Here is a 16,217-nt window from a genome sequence, read left to right as displayed (position 1 = left end):
AAAATTCATGTTCTTATATTCTATGTGAATGGAAAGAGCTGCACCTGGTGGTAACAAAAGGATCAGTGCTGCAACTATTCGGTAGTGCTACTAGAAGAAGTCTTCACATTATATATCTTCCCCCTTTCCTAGGACCACACAAATAAAAACAATCTAGGATATTATGGCAGCAATTATAAGGGCACTGTCCAAGTAGTAAACTCTATTGAATAACATGAAACTTGTTTCTGAGTAGATCTGTTTATGATTGCTTCCTACACGTTGATAAACATGTTAACTTAAAAGTATAAAATAGGAGAGACTCTTGGATGGTATCTGGGATAAAAATGTCTGTGTCTTTTAACCGTACTGCACCTGAAATTCCAAGTTCTCATTAACTAGAAAGTTAGCCCTCTATTTGTGCTAAATACTATGTGAAGAGGAACAAGGAGATCTGCTTCTGCAACTCATGGAAGAAGCTTCCTAAACTTAATAGACTGTTTCTGGCTGCCAGAATGCAGTTTGGCTGCAAGTCCTCACCCCTACTCTGTATATACTACTACATTTTTTGCCTAGATCTACTGTTACTATTTAGTAGGTTGGGGATAATTATGGAACATATTAAAAAACTGAGGGTATTTGGGCACCATACTCTCCTTAATCTCTTTTGAACTTGACTGAGATTCCTTAGGGTCTAAGCTGATATGAAATTGACCCATTTCCTCCCTCCCACAAGCACTCCCCATGGTTTGCTTTGTCCAGACTTAACATGAGGAGCACGGCCAGTATCAACATACCCTGAGACGGAGCAGCTGCCAGGGCAAGTGTTTCTAGCAGGGTCCATCATGCAGATCAGGTGGCCATGTGAGGGGGCAGGAAAGAAGGCGTGGGAGTGGGTCCTGGTGGTGGTCAGAGGATGAGAGGAGGACTCTGGGCACTCTCTGCCCCAGGCCTTCCAAAACCTGGAACGAGTCCTGATGAGGAAAGAAGCAAAGAGGCTTCTTAGTAACTATAGGATCTCTGGCATTGAATGTTGTCATGACTCATCATGAGCCTGGAACCATAGGAAATGTAGTTCTCAAGATTTTCTGGCGTCCTTGGGTGCTGTCATGAAGATGAACAGCAACATCTAAGGAAGCTGACAATCACAGGACATTAGCAGGAGTGCAACAAGACCTAGATACCTTACTGTTCAGATCAAAACTGAACACCACTAGATTGTCCATGAGATGGAGAGCCACTAGCTGCAAAGACAATTTTATCAAGAAGAAGGTATCTTCAGGGCTCATAGCCAGCTAGGGCATGTGATCACTGAGGAGAAATGGAGGGAGAGGTAGGTATATCTGGAATATTTTATTTATTTGTCTTATATCTTGCCTTTCTTCCCAATGGGGACCCAAAGCTACTTACATAGGTCTTCTCTCTTTCATTTTTTTATTTTATCCTCACAACAACCTTGTGGGGTAGGTTAGAGAACTGGCCCAAGGTCAACCAGTGAGCCAAGGTTTTGCTTTGGACATATAAAACATTGTTAGCCTCTCTAATATTGCAGTCCTAAACAGGGTAATACTCTTCTATACCCATTGACCTCAACAGAATGGTATAATTTTGTTGCACTATTAGAAATTTCTGGCTAAAACAGGAATGAATAGAATGCTCAGGGGAGTAAAATATGCCTTATGGTGCCTCACTGATGTGCGTTAATCTGCAGTGAGTTGTGTATTTATGTGGCAATAATGTATCACAAACAAGGCTAATAGCATTCAGGTGTGCTGACAATCATGAAAATCATGGTTACAGATCATGGTAGATGAAAGATTTTGTTTGAGGATAGAAGTCAGAATGGAGGATCCATAGAAGCCATAAATAGACCCATCCCAGCTCTTTGCTTCTGTATTTCCTAACAGGTAGACCCAAAGCCGTTCTATGAAGCTTGTGTACATGATGCCTGTGCCTGTGACTCTGGCGGAGACTGTGAATGCTTCTGTACTGCAGTTGCTGCCTATGCACAAGAATGTATCAAAGCTGAAGCTTGTGTATTCTGGAGGACTCCTGATATATGCCGTGAGTATTAAATATTATTTATTTCCCAATAAGTGTACATTGCATCCATCAAACTTTCTCATTTGGGACTTTCTATATATTCCTTATTTAAAAAATACCCATATATCAAAAGGAAGATTTGTTCAAAATACTTCTGTAACCTGTTCTCTAATTGTTGTTTGTTGCTCTGTTAGCAATCTTCTGTGACTATTACAATCCTACGGATGAATGTGAATGGCACTATGAGCCTTGTGGAAGTAATATCACAACTTGCAAGATGCTTAACAATATTAGCACCAACTTTTCAGTGCTATATTTGGAAGGTAAGAAACTACCAGTTAAGGGCAACTTTCAACCTTCAAACATTAACAAAATTTTGGAATACAATCTTCACTCAGCAGGCTAAAACATATTCCCCAAATGACGTCATTCTGAAATTTTATAGATACTCAAAAAACACTCAGGATTGGCAGGAAATGTTGATTATAGAGATTCACAATCTTGTTCACACAACTGTTGTCTTGTCAAAAAATGGGATAGCAATGCTGAGGACTATCAATAAGTAGAGCTGACTTTACCAAGTAACCCTGTCCCTGAACAATTAGTCCCATGGTTTGGCTACAGGTGAAGGGGGATGAATCCCTATGGACAAAATTCCCTTACTAAATTTTATATCTGGCCTCATTCTGACAGTCTGGCTTTTGATTGGATGCTTTACACAAAATGCCAAAGATTGAGGGGTGTGGGCTGATCATCTTGAAAGAAAAACAAGACAGAGGTGTTCATTTAATTAAGGACTTGAATTACCTGGCTTTAGCAAGACTGAGCAGAAGGAATTCCTTCTCCACCCTTTTCCTGGGATGAAACACTGCATGTGCTGGAGCAGGAACAGCTGTAGTGCCATATAGTGCTTGGCAAACCTGGCTACTCAGGCTGGATATCTTACTATATAATTAAGCGTATTTCAAACAACTCACTTTATACCCTAGTGCACCACCAGAGGGCACTGCCACGGAGGGAAGCCTAGGCAAGGCACCATGTCTCTCCAGAAAATGTGCCATGGTGGGAAGCCCAGCCGGCAGCAAGATGGGAGCAGGTGGCAATGTCCGCCTCCTGCTTTCACCCAGCTGGCATTAGGAGCGGAGCAGGTGGCAATGCCCACCCCCCACCTTAACCCAGCTGGGATCAGGAGCAGAGCAGGTGACAATACCCAACCACCCCTTCACCCAGCTTGGATCAGGAGCAGAGCGAGTAGTAAAGCCTGCCGCCCACCTTCACCTGACAGGATGAGGCATGGAGCAGAAGGCAATGCCTGTTCCTCCCTTCACCTAGTGGGGAGCAGGTGGCAATGCCCACCCCCCTTCACCCTGCTGGGATCAGGCTCAGAGCAGGTGGCAATGCCTGCCCCCTTCACCCAGCCGTAGTCAGACGCAGAACAGGATGCAATGCCCCCCTCCTTACCCAGCATGGAGCAGGTAGCAAAGCCCACCATCCCTTCACATGGCTGAGATCCGGCATGGAGCAGATGACAATGCCCACCCCCCTCCTTCACCAGCTGAAATCACTGATGGAGGAGGAGCGAAAGCCTGCCTGACCACTGTCCCCTTTCTAGAGCCCATTGTATTTTTCCCCACAATGGGCTTTGTTGCTAGTTCCCCACATTGTATCAGTTGAAATTTTCCACCAACACCAAATGTCCATTAATTGCATCCTTCATTCAGTCTTACATTAGCTGTATATTATCTAAATGATAATTTTGTGCACCATAGGTTGCTATCCTCGATGTCCTCCAGATAAACCTATCTTCATTGAAGAAACAAACAGGTGTGAGGCTATTTGTGGCTGCTATTATGACGGTGTATACTATCCACCTGGCAGTCCAGTACCCACACATGAGCCATGTGAGAGATGGTAAGTGGGAATGCAATGCTGATGGGGTAACAGTGGCAGGAACGTATTTGTGTCTATGTTTATACTCACATTCTCTTGGCCTATAGGCCTGTTAATAGTCCTTTTCATGAAAAGGAATGCTGTTCGGACTGGGGATTAATGTAAAGCTTACATTCCTACCCTGGCATGTTGCTTTAAAATAAATTTCTCACCTAAAAAATTTGTGTGTAAAAATGATGCTTTTTCACATAGGAATTTTGCTTTATTCATCATGGATGTGTTTTTTTCTTAAGTGTCCACCCATTATATATTTTTATCTGATTCCCTTACAACAAACAGCCTGGTAAAGCAGGTCATCAATAAAATCTATATTATTGATTCTCTCTCTGCATATACAGCTATCCCACAACTTCATTTTATTGTCATTTTTAATCTTTAATAATAATCTTTAGCATGTACTGATTTCACATACTTAGGCTTGAATATATTTTATTAAATTATTTTATTATCACATTAAATTTATTCTATTTATTACTTAGTTGTTATATTATAGAGTTTACGCTTTTAACTATTATATTGTCGAAGGCTTTCGCAGCTGGAGAACGATGGTTGTTGTGGATTTTCCGGGCTGTATAGCCGTGGTCTTGGCATCGTAGTTCCTGATGTTTCACCAGCAGCTGTGACTGGCATCTTCAGAGATGTAGCACCAAAAGACAGAGATCTCTCAGTGTCACACTTTTAACTATTGTTTTAAATCATGTTACGTTAAATATTTTAATGTTGTAACACAGCCACCAGTGGCTGAACATGAAATACAAATCAAGCAATAGATAAAAATCAATCAATCAATATCTTCTAACATTTCACTGTGATTTTTTTAAAAATTTCAGTATCTGCAACGAAGCAGGAAATGTGACCTGTAAGCCTAAAGAAGGTATATTTCTTGTTACTGTTTTTGCATACAAAAAGGAATCAAAACAAAACAGAAGAATGCATACACTTTTCCCATATATTTCTGCCCAGAGCTTGTGCTAGCAGAAAAAACTTTTTGAATATGGTAGATTTTTCTTTGCAGTGTCCCTCCACTATATAAAAGCAACTATTGGAAGAGCCTTTCAACACCACAGCACCCAACTCACTGTGTTTGTATAAAATAATTTTTAAGCATGTGTGTTAAAAACCCTCTAACAACCATGTAAAAAACTTGCACATACTTCATTTAGGGTCTGTTCCTACCTCAAGACAAATTCCAATACAGAACAGGTCCCACACAACTCTTTTCGTTTGTGATGGCAGAAAAGAGTTTGAAAACACATTAGGCAGAATGTTTCTTTTGCGTAGATTCACTTCTCCTCTTTTGCATATTGAATAACTCCCACCAGTATGGCTCATTTATTAAGCTATAGTTTTGTTTTGATTTGGAACAACAAAAACTATGATTTGAACCTAAGATACTAGGCAATACACAAAAATTCATACATTTTAAAGGAAAATAAATTTTTAGCTTGGAGTATGTTTCTACATCCTGAGTATGTGGTGAGATAAATATTCTCGAAGTTGTCAAGAAGGGTTGTATTTCTCCAGAGCACTTAAAATGGTTCCTTGGATCAGAGTTTTCTAAATTAAGTCCTGGAGTATTTTTTACCCAACCACATTAAATGAGTTTTGGGATAGAAAAACTATCCCAATGACAAAATGCATAGATGCTGTTTTTTTGTGAGTTTTTTAAAAAATCCCAGATGCTTTCTTGTTTAAAGAAAGCAAACTCTAAGTGGTTACTGGCTGTACTTTGGAGACTTTGCTTGCAACTGTAGAGGTAACAATGTCACAAGAGGGAAAAGTTCTATAGCCATTTTTCTAGGCATTCTGCCAAAAAAAGAACACCTGAGTAGGAAATGCACCCCAAGATTATTGGGAGAGTTTAAAATAATTTTTAGTAACCCTGCTTTAAGTTTACTAAGGATTCATTTGCAGTTAGCAGGAATACCATGAGATCTGCTTTCCTTTAGAAAAACCCCAAGGTACAAAGGAAAGCTGTTGAACACAGAAATGATGGGACGATGCCATTCATATGAGTCCATTTCCATCCTGGTAGCGACTGTGACATAAGTTCATCTACTTCACAGATACATTTGACGTTCTTACAATGTGATCCTGAGCATGCTAATTAGGATTTACTTCCAGATACCAGCAAATTAAATAAACAGACTTTCCTAAGGTTAAAGCTCTTACAGGAGAAAACACTATTTTCTTGTTAAATTATTTTATTTACATTTTGATGTTTTTCATTTCTGAGTATTCTTTAAAGAGAACAATTAAGCCTATTTGTTTTCTTCTTGCAGACTGCTGTGTTTATGATGGAATAGAGTATAATAAAGGAGATATCATCAAACGTGACCGTAATGGATCTTTCTGTTTCAACTTAACATGTGGAGAAAATGGCACCATAGGGTATACAAGTCTAACTTTGTGTGCTACAACTTCAGTTCCCACCACTGCCATTTCAACAACATCTTCCACCACGAGTACAGGCAAGCTTGGAATGTTAATGTAGATTTGTTAATTATCTCCTTGGAGAAAGTTGCTTTTATATTAAGTATGTTTTATATCTACAAGCATAGCTATATTACTTTGGTGTGCAAAACTATGCTAAAGATAATGATCTAACATGATGTCAATCCATCTTAAATTAAAAATGTATCGCCTTCTCCATAACTTTTAAGACTGCACAATAATATGTATCTTTTTTCCTTTTCCAGCCCCCACCACAACCTCTGTATCTACCACAAGTAAGTCTTAATCAGACACTGAGGACAGGTCACAGCTTAATGTTAGGGCACTTGCTTTGTACATATATGGTCTCCCACCATGAGTACAAGCAAGCTTGGAATGTTAATGTAGATTTGTTAATTATCTCCTTGGAGAAAGTTGTTTTTATATTAGATATATTTTATGTCTACAAGCATAGCTATGTTACTTTGGTGTGCAAAACTATGCTAAAGATAATGTTCTAACATGATGTGAATCCTTCTAAAATGACAAATTTATCACCTCCATAACTTTTAAGACTGCACAATAATATGTATATTTTTTCCTTTTCCAGCCCCCACCACAACCTCTGTATCTACCACAAGTAAGTCTTAATCAGAAATTGAGGATGGGTCACAGCTTAATGGAAGGGCACTTGCTTTGTACATATACAGTCCTAGGTTCGATTCCTGCCTTCAGCAAAAGGAAGCTTGTAGTACTAGAGTGGAGAAAATGCTGCATGTAGAGACCCTGTGGAGCTTCCAGTAGATAAAAATGGGCTAGCTACATCAATAGTCTGACTCAGTATAAAGCAACTTCACATGTTCAGTGCTCTAACACAGGGGCACTAAAGTTGTCTGATCAAAGAGATAAGATATAAAGATAGATATGAATTAATGACTAAAAGAATAGGCATTCAAAACAAAGTGATTTTGTGTACCAGGTCTGGTGCATGAGCAAGGAGTGCTTGGATAAGGTACTTTCTTAACCATCATATCTTGAGACCTTTTTTGATGTGACCAGTTGAAGTACAGGAAGATGACAATCTACTGATCTTTGGTCCCCCTGGGGCCTTATTTACCCCGTGGAGATAGTAGTTGCAGACTACAATAATTGCCAGGAAGTGTATTCTTTCCTCTTCTTAAGAACGTAAGTCCAGCTTGATCCAGTCCAGCTTACTGCCCTGTTTCCAACAATAGTAAGTCAGTTGCTTCCAGAGAGGGCACACAGGCAGGCAGGCAGGCAGCACTCACAGGATAGGACAGCAGCACTCCCTCTCCCCCTTGTCTGCCTTCTACCAACTGTTTATTCAGAGAGATACTGCCTCTGTATATAGAAGATTCACTTAGTTACAATAGCTATGAGCCATTTTTAGATATACTTTTGTATGAATTTGTCTTCACACTCCCCTTCCTACTCTGTTGAAATCTCCCCCTTCTGTAACTCTAGCAAATTTCTGTCACTATCATTCTTGGTTGCTCTGTTTTCATAGATCCAGAGGAGTTAACCGTGTTAGTCTGTAGTAGCAAAATAGAAAAGAGTCCAGTAGCACCTTTAAGACTAACCAACTTTACTGTAGCATAAGCTTTCGAGAATCACAGTTCTCGTCATCTGACGAAGAGAACTGTGATTCTCGAAAGTTTATGCTACAGTAAAGTTGGTTAGTCTTACAGGTGCTACTGGACTCTTTTCTATTCTGTTTTCATAGTCAGAGATAGGGATATATTCTGCACCTACATTTGGTTGCATGGGTGCTTCTATTATTATGATCATGTTATCACCCTAGCCACAGCAGTGTTGATTTCATGATCACAAGATTTTGGCAGCCTTGAACTTTCATACATAAAATAGTAATTGTATCAATTCTTTTCACAAAGATACAGGGCCTGTCAAAATGTCTGCAGCGATATTTTTAAACACAAGCAAAGAATGTCTAGTCTACAAGATTGAGTGTTCCCTTCTCGTAATCTGAATAGGACGACATATTTTATTGCTTATGAAAGTGGCAGAAGATATCAGCATGAACCTCAGTCTTGTGAATGTTCAACCCTTGAAATTATAGACCAGTTTGACCAATCATAAATTCATATTTATGAATACAGTTTGATCTATATTATATTGCATTAATAAGACTGAAATGTGTATGAATATCATTTCATTATTGAAATGAATTGCTTCATGAAGGAATACTGTATGAATAATTGTCGATTAAAGCTCAAGAAAATGACTTTCATCTTTGTCTTACAGCTAAATGCTATGAATACTGTCAGTGGAGTAAATGGTATGATGTTAGCTATCCCAAAGACGAGCCAGGAGGTGGTGACTATGAGACTTATGAAGCCATAAGAAATAAAGACGGAAACCATTTTTGTTCAGCCCCCCAAAATATCGAGTGCAGGGCTAAAAATTCACCTGAACAAAGTCTGGAAGAACTGGGACAGAAAGTGGAATGTAATGTTACTTTTGGGCTCATTTGTAGAAATGAAGACCAGGATAAGAGCCTCTGGAACCTTTGCTATAACTACGAGATACGAGTCAACTGTTGTGATATAATTTGTGGACCCAGGCCTACCACTACAACCACTCCTACCACTACAACCACAACTACCACTACAACCACAACTACCACTCCATCTACCACTCCCACCACTACAACCACACCAACTACCACGCCATCTACCACGACCACGACCACTACAACCACAACTACCACTGCATCTACCACTACAGCCACACAAACCACCACACCATCTACCACTCCTACCACTACAACCACACCAACTACCACAACACAATCTTCTACTTCTACTCCTACCACAACTACTACCCAAACCACTTCAGGTAATGAACAGATTGTTGCTTCTTGATACTGTTTTGTGTGAATGAACCAATGACTTAGAACAGTGAAATTGTGTAATACAGGTCATCACTCTACAGAAACAATGTTACTAAATTATACATTTCAGTTACATATACAACAACTTGCTACTAGAAGCCTGGAGGATTTTTGAGATTGTTCATGTCCCTTTCCTTTCACAAGGATCCATCTAATGAGTTCTATCTGCTTCCACATCAAACTATAGTTTACTTTTTCATCCAAATTGGCAATTGTTAGTTTGCAATCTTCCTGCAAACCAAGATTTCAAACCGGAATCAAACCATGGCTCAGAATCCTGCTTTGCATATAAGGCACATGCCACAGTATGTCATTTCAGATGGCTTGCCACAGATGGCTTGGTTGGCTGCTGTGTGAAACAGTATGCTATACAAGAAGTACCACTAGTATGATCCATCAGGGCTTATTTTATGTTCTTATGCCATGAAAATGGAAATAATCCATTAGATGGCTATGTATAAGGATGGAAAGTGCGTGTTTGATGATCATCCAGGTTTCTTTACAAGGCAGCAAATTATGGATTGTCATTACAGGTAAGCTACACATTAGTTTTACCTACATTCAGCAATAGGCTTTATTTATGTTTTCCCCATTGCGGCTGAATTTAGCTGGTTTATTTAGCAGTCAAGACTGATGTTGTCTAAACATTTTACTGGGATAATGGCTTACATCAAAAAACAATGTGTAAGGTCCTTTAACTAGGTGTGTGTACCTGAAAAAGACTAGAGTTTCCAGCTTTGAATAACCCAAATTCCAAAACGGCAAGCCACTTTGGGATTTGGGTGTTTAAACCGCTTCTGTATAGTTTAGTTTAGTTTATCTGGTGTTTAACTCGCTCTCCCCATAAGTGGGTTCAGGACGGGGTACAACAGTCATAAAATACAATTGCATAACAAATTTTACAATAAAGTCCAGCAATTAAAATCATACATATACAGAAACCTCCGATGGTTGGCTACACATTCCCGCCCCCAGCATACAAAGAGGAGACAGACAGGAATCTTTACGGAACACACCGAAGCTCAAAGCAACACTTTTCTTGTCACTTGCAAGTGGCAAGAAAAGTGTAGCTTTCAAAGTACAAACTTCCTGCCCCATTGCTTTTTTCACCTGATGGGAGGGGAAGGAAGGAATCCTCTCTCCCCCCTCCCATCTGGTGAAAAAAGCTGCGGGGCGGGAAGTTGGAAACTTTTTTTGCTGTTTCCAAATGCAAACAGCTAGAAAAGTGCTATGGCTGCTGCCACTTTGCTACAGTTGCTGCCAAAGCTTTCCAAAGCAATACGAATAGCTTTGGACAGCTTTACCTTGGGATTCCCGAATTGGCTCAGCAATGCTGGGACCAATTTGGTAATCCTGAATCTTTCCAAATCAGGCACAAATTGGAAACCCAAAATTCAGATCCCTAGTTAAGACTTGGAGAACAGCAGTGTTTTCCTAGGCACCTTTTCCCCAGCTGTGGCTGTCACTGCAATCCTCCTGGCAAAATCTGTGTTTTCCTAAATAACACAGTAGATTTGTCCGTGCAAATGTGTACATGCAGAAGATTGGGAAAGCTTATATTTACAAGGAATGCATTATATATACCAGCCCAACAAGCATCATACTGCAGTGATTTAATGACAGATCTTAAAGAAGTAGAACATTTTATCTTTGATTGAAGTTATTAATGTGAATTTATCTTGCAATAAGATTATAAATTTGGGAACTGATCGATGGTTATATTGGTTTTTCTTTTTTCTTTTCCTTTATGATTTTCGTCACTGGTGACAGTTTCTACAAGTAAGTACAAATGCAAAAGATATATTATAGCTTTGGACACATATTATTTCTTTGCTTCTAGAACAAAAAATATAATCATGGAGAGGAGTGAGGATTGTAGACTGGACTTGATATCTTGCTTTGTCTTTCGGTCTTTTATTCATGACATTCTCAGAAATGCAGACCCCCCCCCAAGACTTAACTAGGGGGATCAGTTGCAGGCCGCACATGAGGAGAGAGGGATGCTGGGTGGCCATCACATTAGAGGGTGGCATGGGCTTCCAGCAGCCTTGGTGGGGGCAGAGTCAGTGTAGCCCAGAATTAAACGCCAGTTCAGCCAATAAAAGCAGGCTAACCTGGGTATCAAGGAGTAGGAAGAGGGCTGAGGACCTGGCAGGTGCACTTTCTGTGCAGTTCTGCTACCCCTTCTTGAAGAGGGAGGTGGCCTCTACCCCTCAACACTTGGCTAATGGCCCGCATCCCACCCAGCCCACCCTTTCATCACAGCTTTGGAGAGAGCAGGTGGTGTGGGCACCAATCTGTTTGGGGGGGGGGGGTACAGGGCACCAATCTGTTTGGGGGGGTACAGGGCCCATGAGCTCAGTTTATTATGAAGATCACCTTAAGGGGTCTGGGGAGTGGGCATTGCAGGTTCATGCCCAGCTCAGGTGCTGTCAGGTCTGCCTCACTCCAAGATGGCAGGGGATCCACACGGGTGCATGCCAAAAGGTATCCCACTAACTGTTTTCCTCCCTCAGTCCTCCCTCAGCAGGGGTCTGAAGAGGCATGGCAGTAATCAGCTGGCAGGCGGGTCAGCCAGTGTTCGAATCAGAGCCTTACGCAGCTCCAATGCTTCATGAGCTGTAAATCAATAAAGTTGTGGCCTCTTATAACTCTATCAGAGTTGCCTGGTGTATTTTGTCACCTTGCTTCCTAGCTCTCCTCCCCCTCTTGTTGGTGGTCTGCAAATATGAACAAGTTACTTGCTCATCATTATACCTCTGCAAGCTAGAAAAATTGTGCTGGATTTGCAGTGTTTGACATTTTTATGATGTACCAGTTCACTGGAAATTTTATATATACTTCCAGTGCCTATATGTATATGAATCTGTGTACCTTATAGATGTACCCACACTTCACTTTATGTGACTGATAAAGCATGTGTTTGCCTGCAAATGCCATAAGAAACCAGCAGGTCCATAAGATGCTCTGGAACTGTTTTTAGTATCCTAGGTGATAAAGCAATATAAGAGAAAACATTAAGAATCTGAATTAGATCAGATTCTAATTTTATTCCATTTAAGCATTCTTTGAAGTAGGAGAATATGTACTATAGGACAGATAGGAGTTTTGTGACAGTGATAAAGCCTCTGGAATTAATTTGCTGAACAGGGGTGATGTCACAAGATGAAGCAGTGCTGATCAGGGGTGTGCAATTCAGGCTTCCAATTTGAGATAAATACCCAAATTGGACTTGATTTTTAAAGATTCGGAATTTCTGAATCGGGCCCAGCATACTGGCCCCAATTTGGAAATGCCGAATCAAAACTTCCCAAAGCGGTCCCAATTCAATTAGGCTTCCCTTCCCATTGGGTGAAATTAGTGGTGGGGCGGGAAGTTTCGGTGTGCTCTGAATCTTTACCGAAGGAGGGCAATAAGTGGTTTCTGAAGCAGCCTGACACTTCGAAAATTACTTATTTCCAATTCTTTTTCCCACTTCAAAAAATTCCGTCCCTGCACACCCCTAATGCTGATATCACAAACTAAACACCACACTGAAGCTTCAGCATATCAGGACTCCAAAGTCAGGGTTACTGAATTAAGAGAGAACTATAGTAAAACAGACTAAAGAGTGGGGATCTGAGGAATGGAAGAGCAGGAGCCCTAACAAAAAAGATAAAGGGTCTTTTAAAGAAGAAAAATACAGAATTTAAAGAAAGATGGGAAGAGGAACCAAAGCAACTATGAAAGGGAGAAATATAGTGCATGAATGCAGGGAAGGAAAGATAATTTAACAATAAACATAATACAATAATGAAGAGTACAATGGGGCATTATCTCGACCACAAATGAGAATTTAAGCCTTGAGTAAAAATTATCAGGGTTTTTTTTATACCCAACATTTCAAGGGCATAAACCATGTTGGTTAAAACAAATCTTAATTTATGAATGAATTAAAATGAATATGGTTCCTTTAGAAAAGGATCAGTGGTTTTCCATGGAAAATAATGTAATATGAATCAAAATAATAGGTGCTGATGTGAAGTGGGACCATTGGAATGAAGCATTCACTTAATTTCAATAATATATATTTCTCTGCATCAACAATAATAACCATATACCTGTTGTAATATTTATCTATCTCTTTGTTTTCTTGCAGCAGTGTGTACTCCCAGTACTGAAATCTGTGAATGGTCCAACTGGATAGATGTGAGTTACCCCCTTTATGGCCCACAAGGTGGTGATAATGAAACATATGATAACATCAGAGCACATGGCATAGAGGTCTGTACAAAGCCCCTGAATATATCCTGCCGTGCAGTGAAATACCCTGATCTCTCCTTCCAAGAGTTGGGCCAAAAAGTGGAATGTAAAGTATCAACTGGGCTTGTCTGTAAAAATAAAGATCAGGTTCCAGGGCCTGTGATGCCTGTATCTGCTTGTCTCAACTATGAGGTCAACATATACTGCTGTAGAATTATATGTGAAACTTTAACCACAACAAGTACAATTCCTACTACTACTACATCTCCCACAACCACAACTCCAAAACCCACAACTAGCACTATTACCTCATCATCTACCACAACCTCCATCTCAACGCCAACCCCAACCACTCCAACCACCACCACCCCAGAAACAACAAGTACCACCACCTCACCATCTGCCACAACCACCACTCCAACTCCAACCCCAACCTCTACTACTGTGACTCCGACAACCACTATCATAGTAATAACAAGTACTACAACCTTACCATCTACCACAACTAGCACTCCAAGTCAAAACACAACCACTTCAATTCCAACGACCACCACCCCAGAATCAACAACTATCACCACCACCTCACCATCTACCACAACCTCAACTCTGACGCCAACCACTACTTCCACCACTTCAGGATCAACTACAGGTAACAAATTTGGAATTGTTTCCTGAACTTATTATAGTATAGTCTCTCTCTTAAATATTGATATTTTAATGGACATCTTGAAGAATATGTCATCTGGTAATAAGCCAGATTTTGCAGGAGACCACTTCTAAGGCTTTGGTGGTGCAGTTGATATTTCTGGTCAGAATCCACTGCAGTTTGCTGGTACAGCTTCCTTTGAAGTTCCTTTGATATTGTTTACCTGCATGTTTGCCTTATCCATTGCATGGAGTTTCTTCACCAGTAAAACACCCTTTGAGATAAGTCACAGCTTCACAGCACACCTTGATTAAAAACGGAATAAGAGCATTTTATATATGGGAAAGAGGTATGTCTCAATCATAAAATGTCAGGCTTGGACACAGATAGCCTCAGGTTCCAGCACTGTCATTTCAAGTGAAAATGATCAGGCTGGAGATGATGTGAAGAACCAGTACCTGAGACACTGGAGAGCTGCTTGTCAGAGTAGACAATACTGACCCTGTAGACAATACTGTCGCTGGTCAAGAGTACATAATGCTGATCTTGATAATTCAGTACATAGCAGCTTCATGTGCTTAACAAACATGTTTTAATTGAGGAAAAGAAATGTATGTGCGTGCTCTGGCAACTGAATGATGATGTCATTTCTGGGAAGTGATGTCATTGTGCATGTGTGGGAATACACACACACTTCTCAGTGGACTGATTTGTGCCCCAAACTTGCATGTGGAAACCTTCAGATTTGGTTAATTACTCAAGGAAAGCACTAGTGTTTGGAAAGAAGGATGACAACCAGATGACAATGGCTGGATTCTGATGGAATGTCTGTTCTATGGTCTGGCCATTGGGGAGAAATATGATGTGCGCTTGTGGGCTCCATCATCCTTTTCTGTTACCTTCCTGATTCATCATAATCATGTGATGTTAAAATTGGACAATAATAATAATAATAATAATAATTGTGCTTATATACCACTCTTTTAGACAGATTAGTGCCCCACCTGGAGTGGTGAACAAGTTAGTGTTATTATTATCCCCACAATACAGCTAGGGAGCTGGTGCTGAGAGGAGTGGCTAACCCAAGGCCACCTTCCGAGCTCATGGCAATAGTGGGATTCGAACCAGCAGAGTGCTGATTTGCAGCCAAACCACTTAACCACTGTGCTACAGCAGTGATTAAGTGCTATGGTTTCTATTATAGGTACTTGCAGACTAGATCCAAGAACTCACTTTGAGTTATATTTTCTACTTCTGGTTTGGAAACTATAAAATGGAAGGAGCATATGAGTCAACAGCATGTTCTCAGTTACTGTGATCCTAACTAGACCTATATGATTCATTGTCTCTCAAGACATACCAAAGTTCTCAGCCACCATGGGAGGAATATTGAACAAATGTAATCTTAATAATGTAATTAAAAGAGGAGAATTGAAATGATTATTTAGACATGATGCAACCCCTCTGATTCATGCCCCTTTCAGAGCAGCCAACGCAGGAGGTGTGCTGAGGGAATGGAATTGTTTTCCCTTTATCCTTCCTTCTCCCAGCTGATATCTGAATGAAACCACATAGTGCCCGATGCAGGAACCTTTACATAGAAATTACCTACACTGGAAAGCCTATATGTTCCTTCAGTATTTAGATCCATCTATCCCACTTGTCCTCAGGTCCATGTATGACAATTCCTTTTGTTCTCATATTAAATGTTACTAAAAGTGTTGCTTTTTCTTTAATCTTCTTAATGGACAAGATTTATTGTTTTTAGAAAGGAAAGTTATCACAGAAAACCTTAACTAACAATATGTTCAATAATAATATAGGATTTAATGTGTGTGGGAGTGTTATGTGCTGTCAATTTGCTTCTGACTTACAGAACCTCCAGAACATCCAATCGTTAACAGTCTTGCTCAGATCCTGCAAACTGGAGGGTGTGACTTCCTTTATTGGGTCTTCCTCTTTTCCTACTGCATTCTGCGTTTCCTACAATTA

General features: G+C 40.2%; 1 protein-coding gene across 1 annotated transcript in view; it reads left to right on the top strand.

Moving 5' to 3' along the window:
• Nucleotides 1–16,217, top strand: part of MUC2 (mucin 2, oligomeric mucus/gel-forming) — an 85,695-nt gene that overhangs the window by 31,681 nt on the left and 37,797 nt on the right. Inside the window, exons 24-31 of the mRNA XM_054970006.1 lie at nucleotides 1,887–2,043; nucleotides 2,217–2,345; nucleotides 3,792–3,933; nucleotides 4,803–4,846; nucleotides 6,255–6,443; nucleotides 7,016–7,045; nucleotides 8,689–9,282; nucleotides 13,476–14,228. Of these exons, the coding sequence (XP_054825981.1) occupies nucleotides 1,887–2,043; nucleotides 2,217–2,345; nucleotides 3,792–3,933; nucleotides 4,803–4,846; nucleotides 6,255–6,443; nucleotides 7,016–7,045; nucleotides 8,689–9,282; nucleotides 13,476–14,228 (2,038 nt within the window). The remainder of the gene's footprint in view (nucleotides 1–1,886; nucleotides 2,044–2,216; nucleotides 2,346–3,791; nucleotides 3,934–4,802; nucleotides 4,847–6,254; nucleotides 6,444–7,015; nucleotides 7,046–8,688; nucleotides 9,283–13,475; nucleotides 14,229–16,217) is intronic.

The sequence above is a fragment of the Eublepharis macularius genome, chromosome 2 (assembly GCF_028583425.1).
Source record: "Eublepharis macularius isolate TG4126 chromosome 2, MPM_Emac_v1.0, whole genome shotgun sequence".
Classification (NCBI taxonomy): Eukaryota; Metazoa; Chordata; class Lepidosauria; order Squamata; family Eublepharidae; genus Eublepharis; species Eublepharis macularius.
The sequence above is the reverse complement of the archived record's forward strand: the minus strand, read 5'-3'. Positions and strand labels throughout refer to the sequence as shown.